At 39.8% G+C, this 20,393-nt stretch overlaps 3 protein-coding genes across 3 annotated transcripts in view; 1 reads left to right on the plus strand and 2 right to left on the minus strand.

Annotated features, from left to right (window-relative positions):
• Positions 1–20,393, minus strand: part of LOC123680110 (rho GTPase-activating protein 100F) — a 174,707-nt gene that overhangs the window by 154,205 nt on the left and 109 nt on the right. The window lies entirely within an intron of this gene.
• The window catches only part of LOC123680116, a 34,957-nt gene that overhangs the window by 4,297 nt on the left and 10,267 nt on the right, over positions 1–20,393 (minus strand). The window lies entirely within an intron of this gene.
• On the plus strand, positions 862–19,916 carry LOC123680114. The gene is made up of 5 exons (XM_045617820.1): positions 862–1,856; positions 10,715–11,733; positions 11,795–12,023; positions 15,103–15,331; positions 19,433–19,916. Exons 1-2 carry the CDS (start codon positions 1,377–1,379, stop codon positions 11,258–11,260), a joined length of 1,026 nt encoding a protein of 341 aa, XP_045473776.1. The 5' UTR covers positions 862–1,376; the 3' UTR covers positions 11,261–11,733; positions 11,795–12,023; positions 15,103–15,331; positions 19,433–19,916.

The following is a 20,393-nucleotide window of genomic DNA, read 5'->3' on the forward strand; positions in this document are numbered from 1 at the left end:
AATAACTACGAAAACGGCTTGAAATGTCTTTCATTTTGATCTGAACATTTTCTTGTACGTTTCAGAATATCTCGAACTGCTTTCCGAATCACATTTTAGCTCTTCTAAAAAAAAAACAATAGACTCAACACACAAAAGAAGACTATGCTCTCAATAACTAACTTATAGATTTATCACTAAAAAGGACTTTAAACCACTTCCAGCACACCAAATTCTCAAAAACTTCACGTTTACGTTGAAAATTTGTGCAGTAATGAGAAAAGACGAGAGAGTAACTCAAAAATAAAAACTGAAATGGTATACAGCTATAAAAAAGAAAATCAATGTGAAAATGAATTACAAAGAAATGTTGAAATAATAATGGATTCAATATTTCTGATAATTCATTGTTGAAAGTCACTTCAAACCACTTTCAGGTGTCCAAGTTCTCAAAAACTTCACTTTTACGTTGAAAATTTGTGCAGTAAAACTGTCTGCGTGAAAATTTCAAGTACACTCTCAGTTTCATTTTTAGTGGTGTTTCCGAATATTAAAACAGATTTTCAACATTCCGATGTACTGGATGTTGTTTTGAGGATTCAAACGATTCATAATTTTTTGTTAACCCGGACCTGGATTTTCAAGGCGGTTATTGCATGATACGTTTGGGCTCTCAATTACGAACATATTTGCCAAATATGAAGAAAATCTGCCGGGTGGTTTGTTTGATATGGCCTCAGAAAGAAACGGCAAAATTCATAATACACCCTGTATCTCGGCTACGAAAACAGTAGGACCCAATAAATGGGGTATCTCCAGAACCGCCGTGGTGCCATCTATGCACCTGTGAAGTATTTCCGTTTCCCAGGGAAACACCCTGTATAAACTTAGTTTTAACTCTCGGGGAATTAGTCGACCCCAGCCATGTCAGTGTCTATACTGGCATGGTTCACCGCAGCCTCCTCGTGGCGAGAGTTGGACAGTGATCGATTGACACTGACTAATGCGGTGCGACCCCCCCACACCCTGCTGTAGTGTCGTGGCTTGGGGTATTGCACGGGGGTAAACGATGCCGGGCATGTAAGGGGCAAACACCCGCATGTCTGATATACCGCTATGTGGAATCTGCTGTCTGTGGTCATGTCTCGCTGGTAGAGAACACATATCGGGGGATTTGGCTTAACCGCCTGAACCAAGTGTATGAAAGACACAATAAAGACTTTCCTCAAGACAAGGTGGAACAGCATATGCCGAAGTCTGCATGGCTATTGGGAAGATATAGTCATGAATATGCGAACTCTGGATACCAGGCGACCTCCTGTTTAATTAGCCTTCCAGGGGCATGCGGGGCTCTGCCTCTGGTGACTGAAATTCCCTAGCTACTCGTGGGACCTAATATGGACCAGATAAATGAAACAGAAGGACCCGGCACTAGCCTTAATGTGCCAACCAGTGGGGAAGAACAAAGCCCCATTCAGCCTGGGGAACAGGACGCAAGTCCAGGTCCCACAACTGAGAAAATGCTGCTGAGGAGTGGCGATGAAGAGGACAGGAAGGGCCTCGAAAATTTGGCGGTCAAGAGACCCAGACTTTCTGGGGCTGCCAGAAAGAGGATGAAGTTCCTCATAAGAGAGGGGATGGCGCCTGATGAAGCCAGAAAAGAATCCTCCAAACCAATTGGTCCTAGGCCAGCAACAGGCCAGGTGACCAAGAGAAACAGGTCGGAGGACAGCGCACCTAAAGGCGAAGAGCCTAAGCGTGAAAAGCATGAGACTTCGAAAGTCTCACAGTCCTCAGGAGCTTCCACCTCAGGAGCTTCCAAGGCTCCTGCACAAATTATGCCCACCAATAGCCAGGTTGCTGCTGGTCTGAAGGTGAGCATTGTAACGGTTATATTTTACACCATTTAGATTTCGGTTGTTACTGCGCCCTCTGGAGTTTGATTGTTGATTCAGCTCGGAATATTCCGTATTAATATTAATTTGAATTTATTATGGAACAGTTATTTCCGGATAATTGAGGTCGAATATCATTACCGTTGGAAAATATTTTATAGTTTCTGGATTTCTTGTTTGTTTTCTTCTGTGTGGGAAGTTTCGTTTGACAACTGGTAGATTCTGTGGTTATGGATTGTCAAAATGGAGGTTATCGGCGATTTGAGATAATTTGGAGAGAAGTTTTTTTTTGGAAAGAAAATTGACCAAATTTGGAGAATATATGATCTAGAATCATCCTTATTATAGGCGATTATTTCTCCAATTTGGATAATTCCCTGTTTGGTTTATGGTATTGTGCATATTTCTGGGAACTACGTTTTATACGTGATTATAAAATTTTCTTCCACAAGGCCCATCTCTGGTATTGAATTTCACTCCGAAGATCTGAGAGGATTCGCTTCCCACCGATTAGTTCGAATAACTGTTGAACTTCACGAAGAATATCAAGAAGATTCTTTTCCCCCGAACAACAACTGAGAGGGTCCTAGTGCCTGGATATTTTTGGCAATCCTAGTGCCTGGTAACGGCCTGGTTACGTTCAAGAATCCTAGTGCCTGGGTACTTTGGAGAATCCTAGTGCCTGGTTGGATTTGAAGAGTCCTAGTGACTGATTACGTTCAGGAGTTCTGGAGTCTGGTATATGGTATGGTTTGAGGTTGTGGTACTTATTTTCTGGTAAATTTCTGGTGCAGTTCTGGTGGATGGTATTTTCTGATAGATGGTACAGTTTGAGTACATAGTATATTGCTGACATATGGTGTAGCTCGAGTAGATGGTACATTCTACGTATAGAGACCTCACCGTTAGATTTGCTGTCAACCTTCAATATTGATTTTGTATCAGGTAACCGGTGCTTGCACTGGCTTTAATGAGTATTGTATTAAGATTTAATTTTGGAATTAACGATTTAGAGTACTGATAGTAAATCAGTCATTTGAATAGGAGTTAACGGTGTTATTATTAATTTTCTATCCATTGATAGTTGTATTGAATAAAGGTTGTTTCATGCTTATTATACACTGTTGCAATTGTAAACAGTTTGCGGTGAGGTGCACTTCACTAACTGGCCATTTATTTTAACAACTATAATACTTGTGTATCCCTTCAGGATTTGTGACTGGAATTTATTATTACTTTATTCAACCAGCTATTTTATACCAGCCAGTTATTACAACCACTGTATTTGTCTATTCCTTCTGGATCTGTGGTTTAGGTCAATCTTCTTGTTTACTCGGTTATTTGTCTGGTTTCTTATCTGGTATATTTGGAGATTGTTGAACTCCGTTTACGTTTAGGTTTGGTATTGAAGTTTTAGGTTTAACCTGAGCCGAGTGTAGGCTGATTAAGGATTCTGTTGTCAGGATTAGGTTAGGTATTATAGGTTATTGAGAGCCCTTCTGGCATTTGTTGTTGATTATAGTTTATAGGAAGCCCTTCTGGCATTTGTTAGTATTAGGTTAAGTTTTGGAGAGCCCTTCTGGCTCTTGGTAGTTTAGAGAATTCTTTTTCATTATTTTTTTTCATTATCAACCACTGCATAAATTTTAATTTTATTAAACGTTTGACTTGAGTGATTTGTTTTACTGCTACTCTGGTAGAGAAGTACGCAATTTATTCTTAAGACAGGCATATCTCTACCTGGCGCCCATTATAACCTTCCATCTAATTTTGAAGAACTCACTCCCATCTTCACTGAGTGTAGTCGCGAGCCGAATTTAGCCTTGTGACCGGCTTACTCAAGGTCGACACGTCACAAATTGGCGCCCAACGTGGGGCCTAAAAGTCTATTCCATCTGACTTGCAGTGGTTGATCGGTTTGTTGTTATTATTGATATTTTTCGTATTCCGTTAGTTTTCAAATCTACCTTGTTCTCAATTCTTGCTGTAGTGTCGATTTCCGTTGTATTTATTGGCGCTGCCAATATTTTGTATATTTGAGGTTAGGTAAGATTGTGCTTTTAGTATTTTGTTAAGTATGGAGGGTCGAATGGACGTGAATCGTCTTGATAAAGATGAATTAGGTTATGAATTGGCTATTAGAGGTATAGGTAACGTGAATACGGTTGTTGAGATGAGAAAGAGTCTTAGAGGTTATTTGAGGTTAGAAAAATCGGGAATTAAAACCAAGTATCCACCATATCCATATCGGTTCGAAGATGACTCAAAGGTAATAGAGAACTCGATTTCGTTGTTTCAAGGAGAATTATTAGAATTTTCGGGTGATGAGAAAAGTCCATCTTTCCTTAAGACATCTACACGCTTGGTACATTTGTTTAAGCGGGCAGAAAGATCTCAAGCACTCTCAGAGGAAGAACAGGTTCTCCGGTCAGGATATTTAGCGAAGATAATTGAATTACAGGCGGAATTAGGATCGCGAGCTAGGAAATATCGGAGATTATCGCTGCAAACTCAGTCACCTCTGGAGTTGAGCATGCTGATGGATACAGCTGGTATATCTGATTCGGAATCTGAATCCGATGATGTCACAGTTAGTGATATAGTTCACCGGACCACTACTACAGCTTCGGCTCCCCAATGTAAGGTACCTTCAGTATCAGTCGCCAAGTGGAATATTACCAAATTCAGTGGAGATAATTCTAAGTGCTCCCTGAGTTCTTTCCTTGAAAATGTTGAGGAATTATGTATTTCCCGGAACGTTACAGAGGATCAGTTGTTCTTGTCTGCTAGTGATCTATTTGTGGGTAAGGCTCTTATCTGGTTCCGATCTGTCCGGTCCACCTTGTCAACGTGGTCTCAGCTGGTTGATGAACTGAGAAAACAGTTTCTCCCTCCCAATTATAACGAGAAACTGTTCGATGAGATAAAACGCCGAACGCAAGGCCCTGATGAAGGCATCGGTTTGTATCTGGCAATGATGGACACTATGTTCAAACGTCTTACTGTACCAGTCAATGAGGAAGCTCGACTGAGAATCCTTCTTCGTAATATCTCACCCTTTTACCAGAGTCAGTTAGGTTTGACTAACATCACCTCGATTTCGCAACTGTTGGATATCGGAAGACAACTCGAGGCTCGCAAGGAATCCATCGAATCCTTCGTACCTCCTCCCCGAAATAGGAGCTCTCTGATGGAACCTGATTTAGCATACGTATATGCAGAACAACCTTCTGCCTCTTCTGTTGATGTGAGTACTTCTTCTGCTGATATAAGTACCTCTCCGGCTGAGGTAAGTGCAGTATTGACTTGCTGGAATTGTAAGCAACCTGGTCATGCTGCTAGGGATTGTAAGATGACCAAAAATAAGTACTGTTTCAAGTGTGGTCGTCCAGGTTCCACTGTTCGGACCTGTCCTAAGTGTAAGCCGTCGGAAAACTGAGAGGGAAGACCTCTAATGGCAGTATGTGTGCCTTCCCTCATTTCTCTGCTTGTGATCGTTTACCTTTACACCAGAAAGCTCTTTTAGATTATGTATTGGCGCATGCGCAAAATGATGAACGTCCATATTTGTCGGTTTTAGTTTTTGATGTTAAGTTGTTAGGTCTTTTAGATTCGGGTGCTTCATGCACGATTATTGGAGGTCCTGGATGGACAATGTTGAAGAAATTGAATCTTAGTATTAATGTCGATAATGTAATTTCTTGTAGAGTCGCTAATGGACAAAGTTGTTCTAGTATCGGTTCAGTGGATTTACCGGTTAAGCTTGAAAATAAGGTTAAGATGATTTCAGCCTTAGTAGTTCCTGAGTTGCCGCACTATTTAATCCTAGGCATTGATTTTTGGAGGAAGTTTGGTGTCGTACCGGATCTTCGTTGTGGGAAATGGGTATTTCAACGAGATGCTGATGTCCCTGTGGATGCGATTGCGTCAGAGGAACACCTTACCCCTGAGCAATCTAGGATTTTGAATGAGGTTGTGCAGGAGGCTTTTAAGAACATGGGTGACGAGTTAGGGTGTACTAAACTGGTGGAACATGAGATTAAAACCTCGTGTCGTCCCATTAAGCAGAGGTATTACCCTGTGAGTCCGGTAATGCAAGGTCATATTGATGCAGAGTTAGACAACTTACTGGAGCAGGGCATTGTCGAACCTTCGACCAGCCCCTGGTCATCCCCGATTCTTCTTGTTAAAAAGAAGGATGGCTCGTACCGATTCTGCGTTGATTACAGGAAATTGAATGCCGTCACAGAAAAAGATGCGTATCCTCTCCCCTATATAAATTCTACCTTGGATCGGCTCCGCAACGCCAAGTTCTTGTCCTCTATGGACATTAAGTCGGCTTATTTTCAAGTGCCCTTGGAAGCATCCTCGCGACCTTTAACTGCGTTCACAGTACCCAATAGAGGTCTGTTTCAATTCCTCCGTCTGCCTATGGGACTGTCTAATAGTCCGGCTACCTTCCAGCGTTTGGTTGACAGAGTTCTTGGTCCGGATTTGGAACCATATGTGTTTGTCTATTTAGATGACATAGTAATTATTACTGATACCTTCGAGAAGCATGTAGAGGTATTAAAGGAAGTCTTTAAACGACTCAAAGCGGCTAACTTAACTGTTTCAAAAAAGAAGTGTAATTTTTGTCGACCGGAACTCTTGTATCTAGGTTATGTAGTAGATTCAAAAGGTCTAAGAATGGATCCAGCGAAGGTTCAGGCCATTTTGAACATACCAGTCCCCACTTGTGTTTCGGAGGTTCGACGTATACTGGGTTTGGCTTCATGGTACCGGAGATTCGTACCAAACTTTGCGGATCTGACTGCTCCCTTAACGGAGCTACTCAAGAAAAATCGGTCCTTCAGATGGAGTTCCCAATGTGACGAGGCTTTGATTAAGTTGAAGGAATGTTTGATTAGTGCCCCTGTTTTGTCTTGCCCGGATTTTTCGAGGTCGTTCACCATTCAGTGTGATGCTTCCGGTTATGGGATTGGTGCTGTCTTGACTCAGCAACAAGAGGATGGAGAAAAGGTGATATGCTATCTTTCTAGGTCTTTAACCCGGTTAGAACGCAATTACACCACCACGGAACGTGAATGCCTTGCCGTTCTATGGGCGATTGAGAAACTGCGACCGTATATTGAAGGGTCACATTTCTCTGTTATCACCGATCACGCTAGTTTGCTCTGGCTGGATCGACTGAATTCACCTTCTGGTAGATTAGCCCGGTGGGCTATCAGACTTCAACAGTATGACTATACCATTGTCCACCGTAAAGGTAAAGATAACATCGTACCTGATACCTTGTCTAGGGCGGTACCTATCATCGATACTGTTGATACTCCTCAGAGTCATTCCTCGGATTTGTGGTATGAAAAACTTCTAGGAAAAGTGACTCATGCCCCTCACCGGTTCCCGTCCTGGCAAATTATTCAGGGTAAGCTTTTCAAGAATGTTACACCTCGAATTCCTGAATTAGCCTCTGATTCTGATTACTGGAGAGAAGTTGTTCCGCGTCCTCAACGAAAATCATTAATTAGGCAGGTCCATGAAACTCTACTTCATGTGGGAGTTTTCAAAACTTATAGTAAGTTGGCACAACGGTATTACTGGCCAAAGATGCGATATGACGTGGCTTCGTTTATTCGCTGCTGCAGAACCTGCCATGCCATCAAACCGAGCCAGGAGAAGCCTTCTGGCCTCATGCTCTCCAAACAGGTCTCAATTTCTCGACCATTCGAACTTCTGTCTGCGGATTTGGTTGGTCCTTTACCTCGGTCTCGCTCCGGTAACCAGTATATTTTCGTTGTCGCGGATTGTTTCAGCAAGTTCCCTCTTCTTTTTCCACTGCGTACGGCTACCGCGTCAGCCATTGTAAAGATACTGGATACACATGTCTTTCCTGTCTTTGGGTGTCCCAATTCCATCATAGTCGATAATGGCGTACAATTTCGTTCTAAAGAATTCGTTAAATTTTTAGAATCTTATAATGTTAACATTCAGTATACCGCGCTATATCATCCTCAAGCTAATCCGGTCGAAAGAATTAATAGGGTTATAAAAACCATGTTGAGGTCCTACCTGTCAGAAGATCAGAGAGGTTGGGATAGACAGTTAAACCAGGTTGGGTTAGCTATTCGTTCCTCGAAGCACGAAGTCACCGGATACTCTCCAAATTTTATTGTTTTTGGAAGGGAAGTTTCGTGTAAGGGTGAAAATACCTGCCCTGATCAGATCAGTTTCGACAGGTCTGCCTTGACTAAGGACCGGGAAAAAGCTTTCGAGAGAATATATGGTGACGTTAAGACTAAGTTAGCGAGAGCGTACGAGGCTAATAGTCGAACTTACAATCTTCGACGTCGGGATGTCCAATACACTGTTAACCAGTTGGTGTGGAGAAGAAATCAGGTACTTTCGGACGCCGCGAAATATTTTACAGCTAAGCTGGCACCGAAGTATGTTGGACCTTTCGTGATTTCAGCGCGGGTATCCCCTTGGACTTATGAACTGCAGGGTGAGGACGGTAAATACCAGGGAGTTTGGCATATAAAGGACTTAAAAGCTCATCCACCGGATCAACTGACTGATGAACACTTGTCGGACTAATTTTGGCTGTTTTGTTTTTGTTTGGGTTAAAGGATGGTTAACCCTTGCCTAGAGCATAAATTTACTAGGGTGGTCACTACTCCCATCTAGTGGCTGACATATGCTTAACATCTTTTGTATCGTCAGAACCACGATAGCAACATGCTATAATATCCATCTCCGTTTCAATTTGCTGAGATTGGACTTTTGAAGTTAATTCAAGTGTGACAATTCTGGTTTTGGTTTTGTCGGTCTTGAAGTTTTGCTGTTGTCGTTTTCTTTAGGATTCATTGAGGTATTGTCGTTATTTGGTTTACCGTATTTGGCTTTTTGAAGTTACTGGCAGAAAAAAATTTGACCTTCTGGTAAAATTTTTTTTAAAGTAAGGGGGGATTTGTAACGGTTATATTTTACACCATTTAGATTTCGGTTGTTACTGCGCCCTCTGGAGTTTGATTGTTGATTCAGCTCGGAATATTCCGTATTAATATTAATTTGAATTTATTATGGAACAGTTATTTCCGGATAATTGAGGTCGAATATCATTACCGTTGGAAAATATTTTATAGTTTCTGGATTTCTTGTTTGTTTTCTTCTGTGTGGGAAGTTTCGTTTGACAACTGGTAGATTCTGTGGTTATGGATTGTCAAAATGGAGGTTATCGGCGATTTGAGATAATTTGGAGAGAAGTTTTTTTTTGGAAAGAAAATTGACCAAATTTGGAGAATATATGATCTAGAATCATCCTTATTATAGGCGATTATTTCTCCAATTTGGATAATTCCCTGTTTGGTTTATGGTATTGTGCATATTTCTGGGAACTACGTTTTATACGTGATTATAAAATTTTCTTCCACAAGGCCCATCTCTGGTATTGAATTTCACTCCGAAGATCTGAGAGGATTCGCTTCCCACCGATTAGTTCGAATAACTGTTGAACTTCACGAAGAATATCAAGAAGATTCTTTTCCCCCGAACAACAACTGAGAGGGTCCTAGTGCCTGGATATTTTTGGCAATCCTAGTGCCTGGTAACGGCCTGGTTACGTTCAAGAATCCTAGTGCCTGGGTACTTTGGAGAATCCTAGTGCCTGGTTGGATTTGAAGAGTCCTAGTGACTGATTACGTTCAGGAGTTCTGGAGTCTGGTATATGGTATGGTTTGAGGTTGTGGTACTTATTTTCTGGTAAATTTCTGGTGCAGTTCTGGTGGATGGTATTTTCTGATAGATGGTACAGTTTGAGTACATAGTATATTGCTGACATATGGTGTAGCTCGAGTAGATGGTACATTCTACGTATAGAGACCTCACCGTTAGATTTGCTGTCAACCTTCAATATTGATTTTGTATCAGGTAACCGGTGCTTGCACTGGCTTTAATGAGTATTGTATTAAGATTTAATTTTGGAATTAACGATTTAGAGTACTGATAGTAAATCAGTCATTTGAATAGGAGTTAACGGTGTTATTATTAATTTTCTATCCATTGATAGTTGTATTGAATAAAGGTTGTTTCATGCTTATTATACACTGTTGCAATTGTAAACAGTTTGCGGTGAGGTGCACTTCACTAACTGGCCATTTATTTTAACAACTATAATACTTGTGTATCCCTTCAGGATTTGTGACTGGAATTTATTATTACTTTATTCAACCAGCTATTTTATACCAGCCAGTTATTACAACCACTGTATTTGTCTATTCCTTCTGGATCTGTGGTTTAGGTCAATCTTCTTGTTTACTCGGTTATTTGTCTGGTTTCTTATCTGGTATATTTGGAGATTGTTGAACTCCGTTTACGTTTAGGTTTGGTATTGAAGTTTTAGGTTTAACCTGAGCCGAGTGTAGGCTGATTAAGGATTCTGTTGTCAGGATTAGGTTAGGTATTATAGGTTATTGAGAGCCCTTCTGGCATTTGTTGTTGATTATAGTTTATAGGAAGCCCTTCTGGCATTTGTTAGTATTAGGTTAAGTTTTGGAGAGCCCTTCTGGCTCTTGGTAGTTTAGAGAATTCTTTTTCATTATTTTTTTTCATTATCAACCACTGCATAAATTTTAATTTTATTAAACGTTTGACTTGAGTGATTTGTTTTACTGCTACTCTGGTAGAGAAGTACGCAATTTATTCTTAAGACAGGCATATCTCTACCTGGCGCCCATTATAACCTTCCATCTAATTTTGAAGAACTCACTCCCATCTTCACTGAGTGTAGTCGCGAGCCGAATTTAGCCTTGTGACCGGCTTACTCAAGGTCGACACGTCACAGCATAATGGATAAGAAGTATCCAGAGGTGATCCTAAAAATGGACCAACTAAAGGCCATCAAGAAAGCAATTGTGAAGGAAATTATGGCGCTGGATAAAGAGGACTCTATAAAGCCTAACTTTCAGAAATCTCATATGAGGCGAGGCTGGCTAAGTCTGACATGCTCCGATGAAGACACGTTTGAGTGGCTCAAGAGCATTCAACCAAAACTGAAACCCTGGGAGGGAGCTGATCTGAGGATCACCGAAGAGGAAGAACTGCCTCATTCGGAGATCCTAGTCGGCTATCTCCCAGAAAGCCAGGATCTCTCCAGCGAGAAAATTCTCACGCTAGTTGAGAACCAAAATGAAGGACTTAAAACCTCCAGCTGGAGGGTCATTCGAAGGCGACCGTCAGGACCCATGCTCAAAGTCGTCATCTCGGCTGACAGAATGTCGGTCGAGAGACTTCGAGCACTAAACTGGCGAATTAATTACGCATTCGGCCAAACAGGTCTTCGCCTTAAGGGCTCTGAGACAACGGCGGAGAGGAAAGAGGCACACTAGGCCTCAACCTCTGGGACCGTATTCTCGACAAGTGATCTTTCAAAACGTATACGTTCATTCAGTGTAATTAGCACTAAAAGATCACTTGTCGAGAATACGGTCCCAGGTCCGGTGTCGGAAAAGCCCAAGGTGGAAGGGATGGGGGAGGTGGAGAAGACTCCGGGCATTGAAAAGGCCGGGGTCTCAAAGCCGACCACCAGCTCTGGGAGGAGGGCTGTTCCGCAAAGGCGTGGGAGGGGGGCTAAAAATTTGTGGAACCCTCCAAAAAGCCTAGCGGTCATCCAGCCTCATAATGTCAAATGTCTGACATGCCTTTAGATAAACCTCCAGCACTTGAAGGCAGCCTCTAGTGCCTTATGCTGGAGAACGTCTAGAAGGCATATTTACATAGGGTTGATACAAGAGCCCTGGATTGATGGAGGCCAAGTTAGAGGCCTACCAAACAAATGATATCAGATGGTATAATGCGATAGGTCAGTAAGTCAAGAGCTATGATAATACTCAGAAAAGGACTAACCTGCCTTCTACTTACAGAGTTCCTGACGAGATATCATGCTGCGGCGCTGGTTGAGGTGCGAACTGGGAACAGCAAGAGGCAGCTGGTTATTGCCTCAGGATATTTTCCAGGAGACGCAATCAGCCCACCACCGGAGGAAGTACAAGGCCTCATCGAATGGTGCCAAGGAAAATAAACAACTGATTCTGGGCTGCGATGCTAACGCACACCACACACTACGGGGTAGCACAGACACAAATCATAGAGGTGAGGATATGGTTGATTTTCTATTTTCTAATAATATAGAGATAGCGAACGTGGATAATGGTCCAACCTATATGAATGCGATCAGAAGGGAAGTAATCGACCTTACGCTGGCGACACCATTTATTCCGGAAATGGTCAAGAACTGGAGGGTCTCAGAAGAACCATCCATGTCAGACCATATAGCAATTGAATTTGACGTTGAATCAACTGCTTCAGATGATGTTGAGTGCAGGATACCAAGAAAGACTAACTGGGAACTCTATGTAGCCCATCTATGGTCTGAACTGGAAGGCCTGAAATACATCAGCTCTAATGAGGATCTAGAAAACGCCTCTGCTCACTTCACATTATGTCTGAAGGAAGCATTCGAAAACAGTTGTCCACTCAGGAAAAAAACGATCTCCATAGACGTCCCCTGGTGGAATAATCCTCTTGAAAACCTCAAGAGAACGGCTGAAAGCCTTTTGCAAGGCTCAGCGTGAAAGCAGCTGGAATGCCTATCGACTTGTCTTGACCAATTGAAACAAAGAGGTCAGGAAAGCCAAAAGGCAATCCTGGAGAAATTTTTGCGAGGGAATAGATAAAACTGCCCCACCAGCCAGACTTCAAAAGGATCACTTCAACCCAATTGGACAAATAAAGAAGCTATGAGGGAACTTTACTAATCATTCTAATGAGAGCCTAAGAGCATTGCTAGGGACTCATTTTCCTGGCTCCGAGCAGTTTACCACCGAAGATGAAGCCTCCGCTGGGGAGGTATACCACCCCACCATGCGGGATATTCTGAAAGCTGGAAGACTATTCACACCAGAAAGAATGGAATGGGCGATGAAAAGCTTTCAGCCCCTCAAATCAGCAGGCATGAACGGTATATTTCTGGCCATGCTTCAGAAAGGTGTTGAATTCGTTATAGTCCTGATAGTTGAGCTTTATAAGGCCATCTTTGTAAGGGGTTATCACCCTTGTTGTAGAGCTTGGTCATGGACTGTCTCCTGGAGAGGCTTACGGCAGGTGGCATTAACGCCCAGGCTTACGCCGACGACAAAGTGGCGACTGTTAGAGGCAAGCATGAGGGATCATTAAGCAGACGAATGCAACTTGCCCTCAGAATTATTGAAAAGTGGTGCGAGGAAAAGGGGCTAACTGTCAATCCCTAGAAAACAACACTAAATCCGTTTACTAGAAGAAGGTATCTCGATCTCAGATCTCCGGTCCGTAATGGCCTGACACTGAACATCTCTAGTGAGTGCAAATATCTAGGTGTTATTCTGGACACTAAACTCAACTGGAGGAAACACATAGATGAGACTTTTTCCAGAGCCACGGCGGCCTTGTGGTCCTGCAAAAGACTCTTTGGAAACACATGGGGCATGAAACCGAAAATGGTACTGTGGTTAAACACAGCGGTAGTACGCCCTATTGTCACCTATGCGTCTAAAGCATGGTGGACAAAAACCGAAGAGGTAACCACGCGCAGCCGGTTACAGAAACTATGCGCAGGAGCTATTCGCACAGCTCCCACAGCAGCGCTGGAGGTCATACTTTACTTGCCTCCTTACGTCTATATGTGAGGAAATGTAGCCTGCTGGAAGCCATTAATTTCCTTCATTGGAAAGCTCCTACCTGGAAACTGAGTTGGAGATACGAGGATATTGAATCAACTTGATTCAAATCTCTTGGCAAACCCATCGAATGTTATGCCAACCATCTTCGATTTTGAAACGGTGATAACTGACCGTCCTAGTGCAATAGGTTTCGTAAATCGTTTGGACAATAAATCCATATGGTTCACCGATGGATCAAAATCAGAGAGAGGTACTGGCATTTTGGTATATGGACCTAAACTGAGGATCTCTGCAGCCCTGGGCAGTGAGTCCTCAATTTTATAGACCGAGATACTGGCTGGTTATGTATGAGCTGAGGGTAGATAGAAGACACTGAGGCGAACCAGGATAACCTATATTTGAAGGATCTATCTCTTTATAATTAAGATACAGAGTGTTTTATTGATTTTGTCAATTTTTTCATAACTCTCGGAACATCCTATACAGGGTGTTCCAAATTAAGTCGGCACCATTGCCAACTCCGTTATTAATGATGCTACGATGTCGGTTAAATGGGCAAACTAGTAGCATTTTTTGTGGTCTTCTCGATGCCGAAAACAAACAAAAAATTGACAGTCGCGTTGTCATAATATTTCATAAAATGATATTTTTTTCAATGGAACACCCTATATTTTTTCATGCATTTCGATTCGTAATAACATTCTCAACTACAAAGTACATTTGTCTTTTTTCGTAAAGGTGAAAATAAGACAGTTGTATTAATAGGAAACATTTATAACGAACGGATTTGATAAAGCGCTATAAAATATCGAGTAAATGTTCAAAAACACCGCCTTCTTGTTGAACACATATTTGGGCCCTTATATTGACACTATTGATTCACAAAATGAATGTGGCTGGCGGAATGGCTCAAGATGGAAATTATCGTTTTGTATATCAATACCAAATAGCTTAGTGGTGTCAATTGAGTGTTGCGACATGATGATCACGAGTTTACATCCCAGCGCACTTTTTTCTTTTTACTGTCTCATTTTGCTATTAGTAATAAAATATTGTCATTCGTACAAAAAATTGTTGTTTGGACAATCATGAGGTTTTATTGGCCAAAACAAATACATTTTTTGGACTAGTGAAAGAAATAAATATTTCAAAATAAGTCGCTCATTTTCCACTTTAGGAAGGAAGGTGATATGAGCTTTGTTGTTGAGAATGTTATTACGAATCGAAATGCATGAAAAAATTTAGGGGTGTTCCATTGAAAAAAATTGCATTTTATGAAATATTATGAGGACGCGACTGTCAATTTTTTTTTGTTTTCGGCATGGAGAAGATCACTAAAAATGCTACCAGTTTGCCTTGCCCACTTAACCGAAATCGTAGCATCAATAATAACGGAGTTGGCAATGGTGCCAACTTAATTTGGAACACCCTGTATATTTTGTTGATATTTGGTACGTTTATTATATGTAGCGCTGCAACTACTTCATACAGACATAACAGCTATATTTTTACAGGTCCGGCCTAGGAAAAATTGATAAATAAGATTCAACCCAAAAACAACACCCTGTTTGTCAACATTTCTTGAATCTGATAGTATCACAAAAAGTAAGACTACAAGAAAGACCCTGTATCTCGAAAACAAAGCGTTTGCAGGCCCATGTTAATAGGACTCTTATTATTAAAATTATCCAAGGAATTTCTCAGTTTCCTTCGTACCTCTAATTTAGGAACACCCTGTATAAGGTAAGAACAATCCAATCTGTAATCAAAAAATGCTATTATTTCGAGTAATTTGGTTCAAACTACGTTATCAAATCTTTTTTCTCATACTACTGGTATGAGTAAACTTATAGTAGACAAATATTTTTTTTCACACCACTCAAGAAGAAAAAAGATCTACGCCCTTGGTTGGCCTAGATATTATTTTCTTCCAGTAAGACGGAGCTTTTGTCCACACAATACAGGAAAATTAATTTTTGATGCATTAGTCAAGTCACATGATAAATAATCAGAAGCAGTTGATTTCAAAAAAGATGAAAGTGAAATTCTGGTATCGAAAAAGAATGAAACGGTAAAGTCGACATTTTCGATCAGTAAATTTCATAGAAAAATCAATGATTTGAATTATAGAGTTTCAAACGATACATAATATACACGTATTATCTCTTCACACACATTCAACGATCAAAATATGACTTATATCATGGATTGAAATATGAACTCCCCCCAGGGGCGGATCCAAGGTTTATTCAAGAAGAACTAAATTCACATAAAAGTTATACAGAACAAATGGAAGTATTTTTCCATTTTTCCACATGCATCATCGCTCAAGGAGGGGGAGGGGTTGCGCGTCCCTTCGCCCCCCCCCTCTGAACACGCCACTGACCCCTCCTATATTCTTAAGAATAGTAATATGGACTAGTAATAGCTCTCGGGAACCGAAAATCTGATTGGAATAAAACTGAAATTCATAATTATCCACTCATAATCAGTTTCTTTTAAACTTAGTTGGCATCAAGACGTGTTTCGGTGGTGAATGTTAATTAATAATAATTAATGAAACAGGACGGAAAAAAATTCTCATCAGAACATAGAGCTCAAACATGATGGAAAGCTATATTCAGATCCTGCCGAAATTGTTTGCGGATTATTTCTCTATTGCCCAAGTAAGTCTGCAGGATCACTTCAGTCGTTCACCGTCACTGGCATGTACAGTGCATCCCATTTTGGGTGAGACTGCCAGGTTTCTCGCTTGTTATTTAAGATAGAGCCTTGCGGATTTCACGTTCCTGTCCTACTTTTTCGTGAAACTCAAGTTGGTCTAATCAGATTCTGTATAACTGTTTCCGTTCAAAAGATACAGGGTGATTTTGGAAATTTATACTTTTCGGACCCCTTCTTTATCTCCGAAATTATAAGAAATAATGCTGAGCTGAAAACTACGTCTGAATCAGAATTTTGCGTAGAATCCAGTGGCGTACTCAATATTTTTTTTCGGGGTATGGTTTTGAAGATTCAACACAAACCTATATTTTTTTTAATGGAACACCCTATATATCATTACTTCGTTGAATTCGTTATTTTTTTCCCTTCAAAATGATACATGATACTATGTAGGTAGGATGTTCAGAAATGTTAAAAAAACACTAAAACGTCAAATAATGATGATTTTTTTGTAAATGGGCCATGAATTTTCTATGTTTCAATAAGAGGATTATTACTTTCGATCTTTAAAAATAGTAGGTCATTGATGACACAAACATCCTTGTTGTTATTATGGCTACTATGCATTCGGGAGCATTGTTTTATCAAGTAGGCATTGGAGGGAAAAAACCAATCTGATCTAGCTGTCATCGCTATAAATTATTGTTATTATTATTGATTCTTCTTTTCTATGGAAAATCCATTGTCCATTAACAAAAAATCATCATTATTTGATGTTTTAGTGTTTTTTTAACATTTCTGAACATCCTACCCACATAGTGTCATATATCATTTTGAAGGGAAAAAAATAACGAATTCAACGAAGTAACGATACACATAGTGTTCCATTTAAAAAAACATAAGTTTGTGTTGAATCTTCTAAACCATACCCCGAAAAAAAATAATGAGTACGCCACTGGATTCTACGCAGAATTCTGATTCAGAAGTAGTTTTTACCTCAGCATTATTTCTAATAACTTCGAAGATAAAGAAGGGGTCCGAAAAGTATCAATTTCCAAAATCACCCTGTATCTCTTGAACGGAAACAGTTATGCACAATCTGATTAGACCAACTTGAGTTTCACGAAAAAGTAGGACAGGAACGTGAAAACCGCAAGGCTCTATCTTAAATAACAAGCGAGAAACCTGGCAGTCTCACCCAAAATGGGATGCACTGTACTATTGTCGTAAGTAATTGCACAGGTGCATCAAAATTACCGATAATTTTGCATGACAGCGTGTTGTCATAAAAACTGCATGAGTTCATTTTCATTTTTGGAGAATTTCTCCATTTTGATGCACGAGTGTAATTCGGGGAATGAATGGGTACATTCTGTGAGTTAAGTGTAAGAATAGTCCTCGACTAAACTTCGCTCCAGATTGGTCCTTGTAAGATCTACAAATTTGTTTTCAAATCTATGTATGCACATACTTTTTTTGAAATAAAGACGATTATTATTATTATAAATATTTCCCGAATAAACTGTTACATCACTTGTCAAACTGATGTAGAATGGAATTGCCATAGATTCGAACTGTGTAAGATGCATAGAAACTTGCATCTATGAACAGAACAATTATCGCAGTGCCGTTTCGCTTCCTACAATGCAATTATCGTAAGTAGTATCATAAGGGCATCTAATTTTTCCGAAAAGAATCGAAAAAACACGTTGCTAAGTAATATTTTGACAAGAAGCATGAGTGCTGGTGGCAACAAAAATCCGAGTCGAAGACGAGGATTTTTGCACCTGCACGAATGCTTTTTGTCAAAAAATATTACTTAGCAACGTGTTTTTTCGATTCTTTTCGGAAAACTCTTTCCGTTCAAGAGATACAGGGTGATTTTGGAAATTGATACTTTTCGGACCCCTCCTTTATCTCCGAAGTTATTAGAAATAATGCTGAGCTGAAAACTACGTCTAAATCAGAATTCTGCTTAGAATCCAATGGCGTACTGAATATTTTTTTTCGGGGTATGGTTTTGAAGATTCAACACAAACCTATATTTTTTCAATGGAACACCATGTATATCATTACTTCGTTGAATTCGTTATTTTTTCCCTTCAAAATGATGTATGATACTATGTAGGTAGGATGTTCAGAAATGTTAAAAAAAACACTAAAACATCAAATAATGATGATTTTTTGTAAATGAGCCATGAATTTTTTATATTTCGATAAGAGGATTATTACTTTCGATTTTTAAAAGTAGTAGTTCATTGATGATCCTTGTTGTTATTATGGCTACTATGCATTTGGGAGCATTGTTTTATCAAGTAGGCATTGGAGGGAACAAAACCAATCTGATCTAGCTGTCATCGCTATGAATTATTGTTATTATTATTGATTCTTCTTTTATATGGGGAATCCATTGTCCATTAACAAAGAATCATCATTATTTGATGTTTTAGTGTTTTTTTAACATTTCTGAACATCCTACCCACATAGTATCATACATCATTTTGAAGGGAAAAAATAACGAATTTAACGAAGTAATGATATACATGGTGTTCCATTAAAAAAAATATAGGTTTGTGTTGAATCTTCAAAACCATACCCCGAAAAAAAATATTGAGTTCGCCACTGGATTCTACGTAGAATTCTGATTCAGACATAGTTTTTACCTCAGCATTATTTCTAATAACTTCGGAGATAAAGGAGGGGTCCGAAAAGTATCAATTTCCAAAATCGTCCTGTATCTCTTGAACGGAAACAGTTGTGCAAAATCTGATTAGACCAACTTGAGTTTCACATAAAAGTAGGACAGGAACGTGAACACCGCAAGGCTCTATCTTAAATAACAAGCGAGAAACCTGGCTGTCTCACCCAAAATGGGATGCTCTGTACAATTATCCTCTCACATGTGCTGATGTTCTCAAAAATTACCTCAATACTATAAACAACTGGTGTAAACAATGGATGTTGCCTTTTAATGTAGAAAAATTCTGTGTACTCCATGTGGTAAAAAACAAATGCAAAATCGAATACTTCATCGACAATACATTGTTAAGGAGTGTTGAGGAGCACTGGGATTTGGGATTGATAGTGACATCTAATCTTTCCTGGTCCAGCCATATAACATCTATATAATAGAGCTAAACAACTATGCTACTCATTATATCGTTCTTTTCATGGTTGCAGATTACAGACGTGTAAGCTTCTGTATATGTCCGCCCGATGCTTGAGTTTGTCGGCCCAGCTTGGTGGCCTTCACTGAAGGGTAATATGGATGCATTGGAGGCTATTCAACGCACTTGTACTCGGCTCCCATATGGTCTCAACTGCAAACAGAATATTTGAGAGCTGGAACCAATTGCCATCTGACGTAGTGACTGCACCATCAGTTAATATCTTTAAGAATCGCTATCATATATTGTATTGAGTTTATAGGTTTATTACCTCAACTCTTATTGTATCTAATCATAATAATCTCCTGTTTATAAGGCAATAATCTTATATAATCATGTACCATAAGTTGTGAAATTATTGGGAAAGAAATAATTCAAAGAATTAGTTAAATGTGAATTGATTTGTAAATGTTATTATAGCATTAAATAATATTTGATGGATTATAGCTTCCTGGTTGGATAGTTTAGAAATTGTATTTAATTTTTTATAACCTTGACTTTTCTCACAAATGTTTACTTTTCGTTCCTTCTATCTATATTCTAAGATTCACACAAACTTCAACCAATAATTTTCCTTTTTCATTCCGGTCGCTATACTCTTTCAATTGATTATTATAAAGTGCAGACTGTTTCTCAACTTCTGCAATGAATATATCTGTGTCTAAAACACTATTTACGAGGAATTTCCTCAGCTGAAGATTCGTTGTCGGCCATTTTTTATAAAGTGCTAAAAAACAGCTAAATCGCTATTGAATTGTCGCAAATGCGTGCAGGCTCATTCAAAGACAAAAAACAACACTACCTTCGCTTATTTTGAAACCGATGTTTACACATTCAAATGGAAATTCTTCCTACGATTTTGCATTCAAATTTAGTTACTATCAAATGTTTTCAGCGGAACATATGTTTGTAATCCCAATTAGTTTTCGAAGCAATACTGAAACTTTGCATGTCCTACAGCCCATTGTGATAGC

Source organism: Harmonia axyridis, chromosome 5 (assembly GCF_914767665.1).
Source record: "Harmonia axyridis chromosome 5, icHarAxyr1.1, whole genome shotgun sequence".
Lineage (NCBI taxonomy): Eukaryota > Metazoa > Arthropoda > Insecta > Coleoptera > Coccinellidae > Harmonia > Harmonia axyridis.

Coding starts and splice junctions, on each gene's coding strand:
- LOC123680114 (XM_045617820.1), top strand. CDS start 1,377: ATGGACCAGATAAATGAAACAGAAGGACCCGGCACTAGCCTTAATGTG. Junction 1,857..10,714: donor TTGCTGCTGGTCTGAAGGTG/AGCATTGTAACG, acceptor TCGACACGTCAC/AGCATAATGGATAAGAAGTA.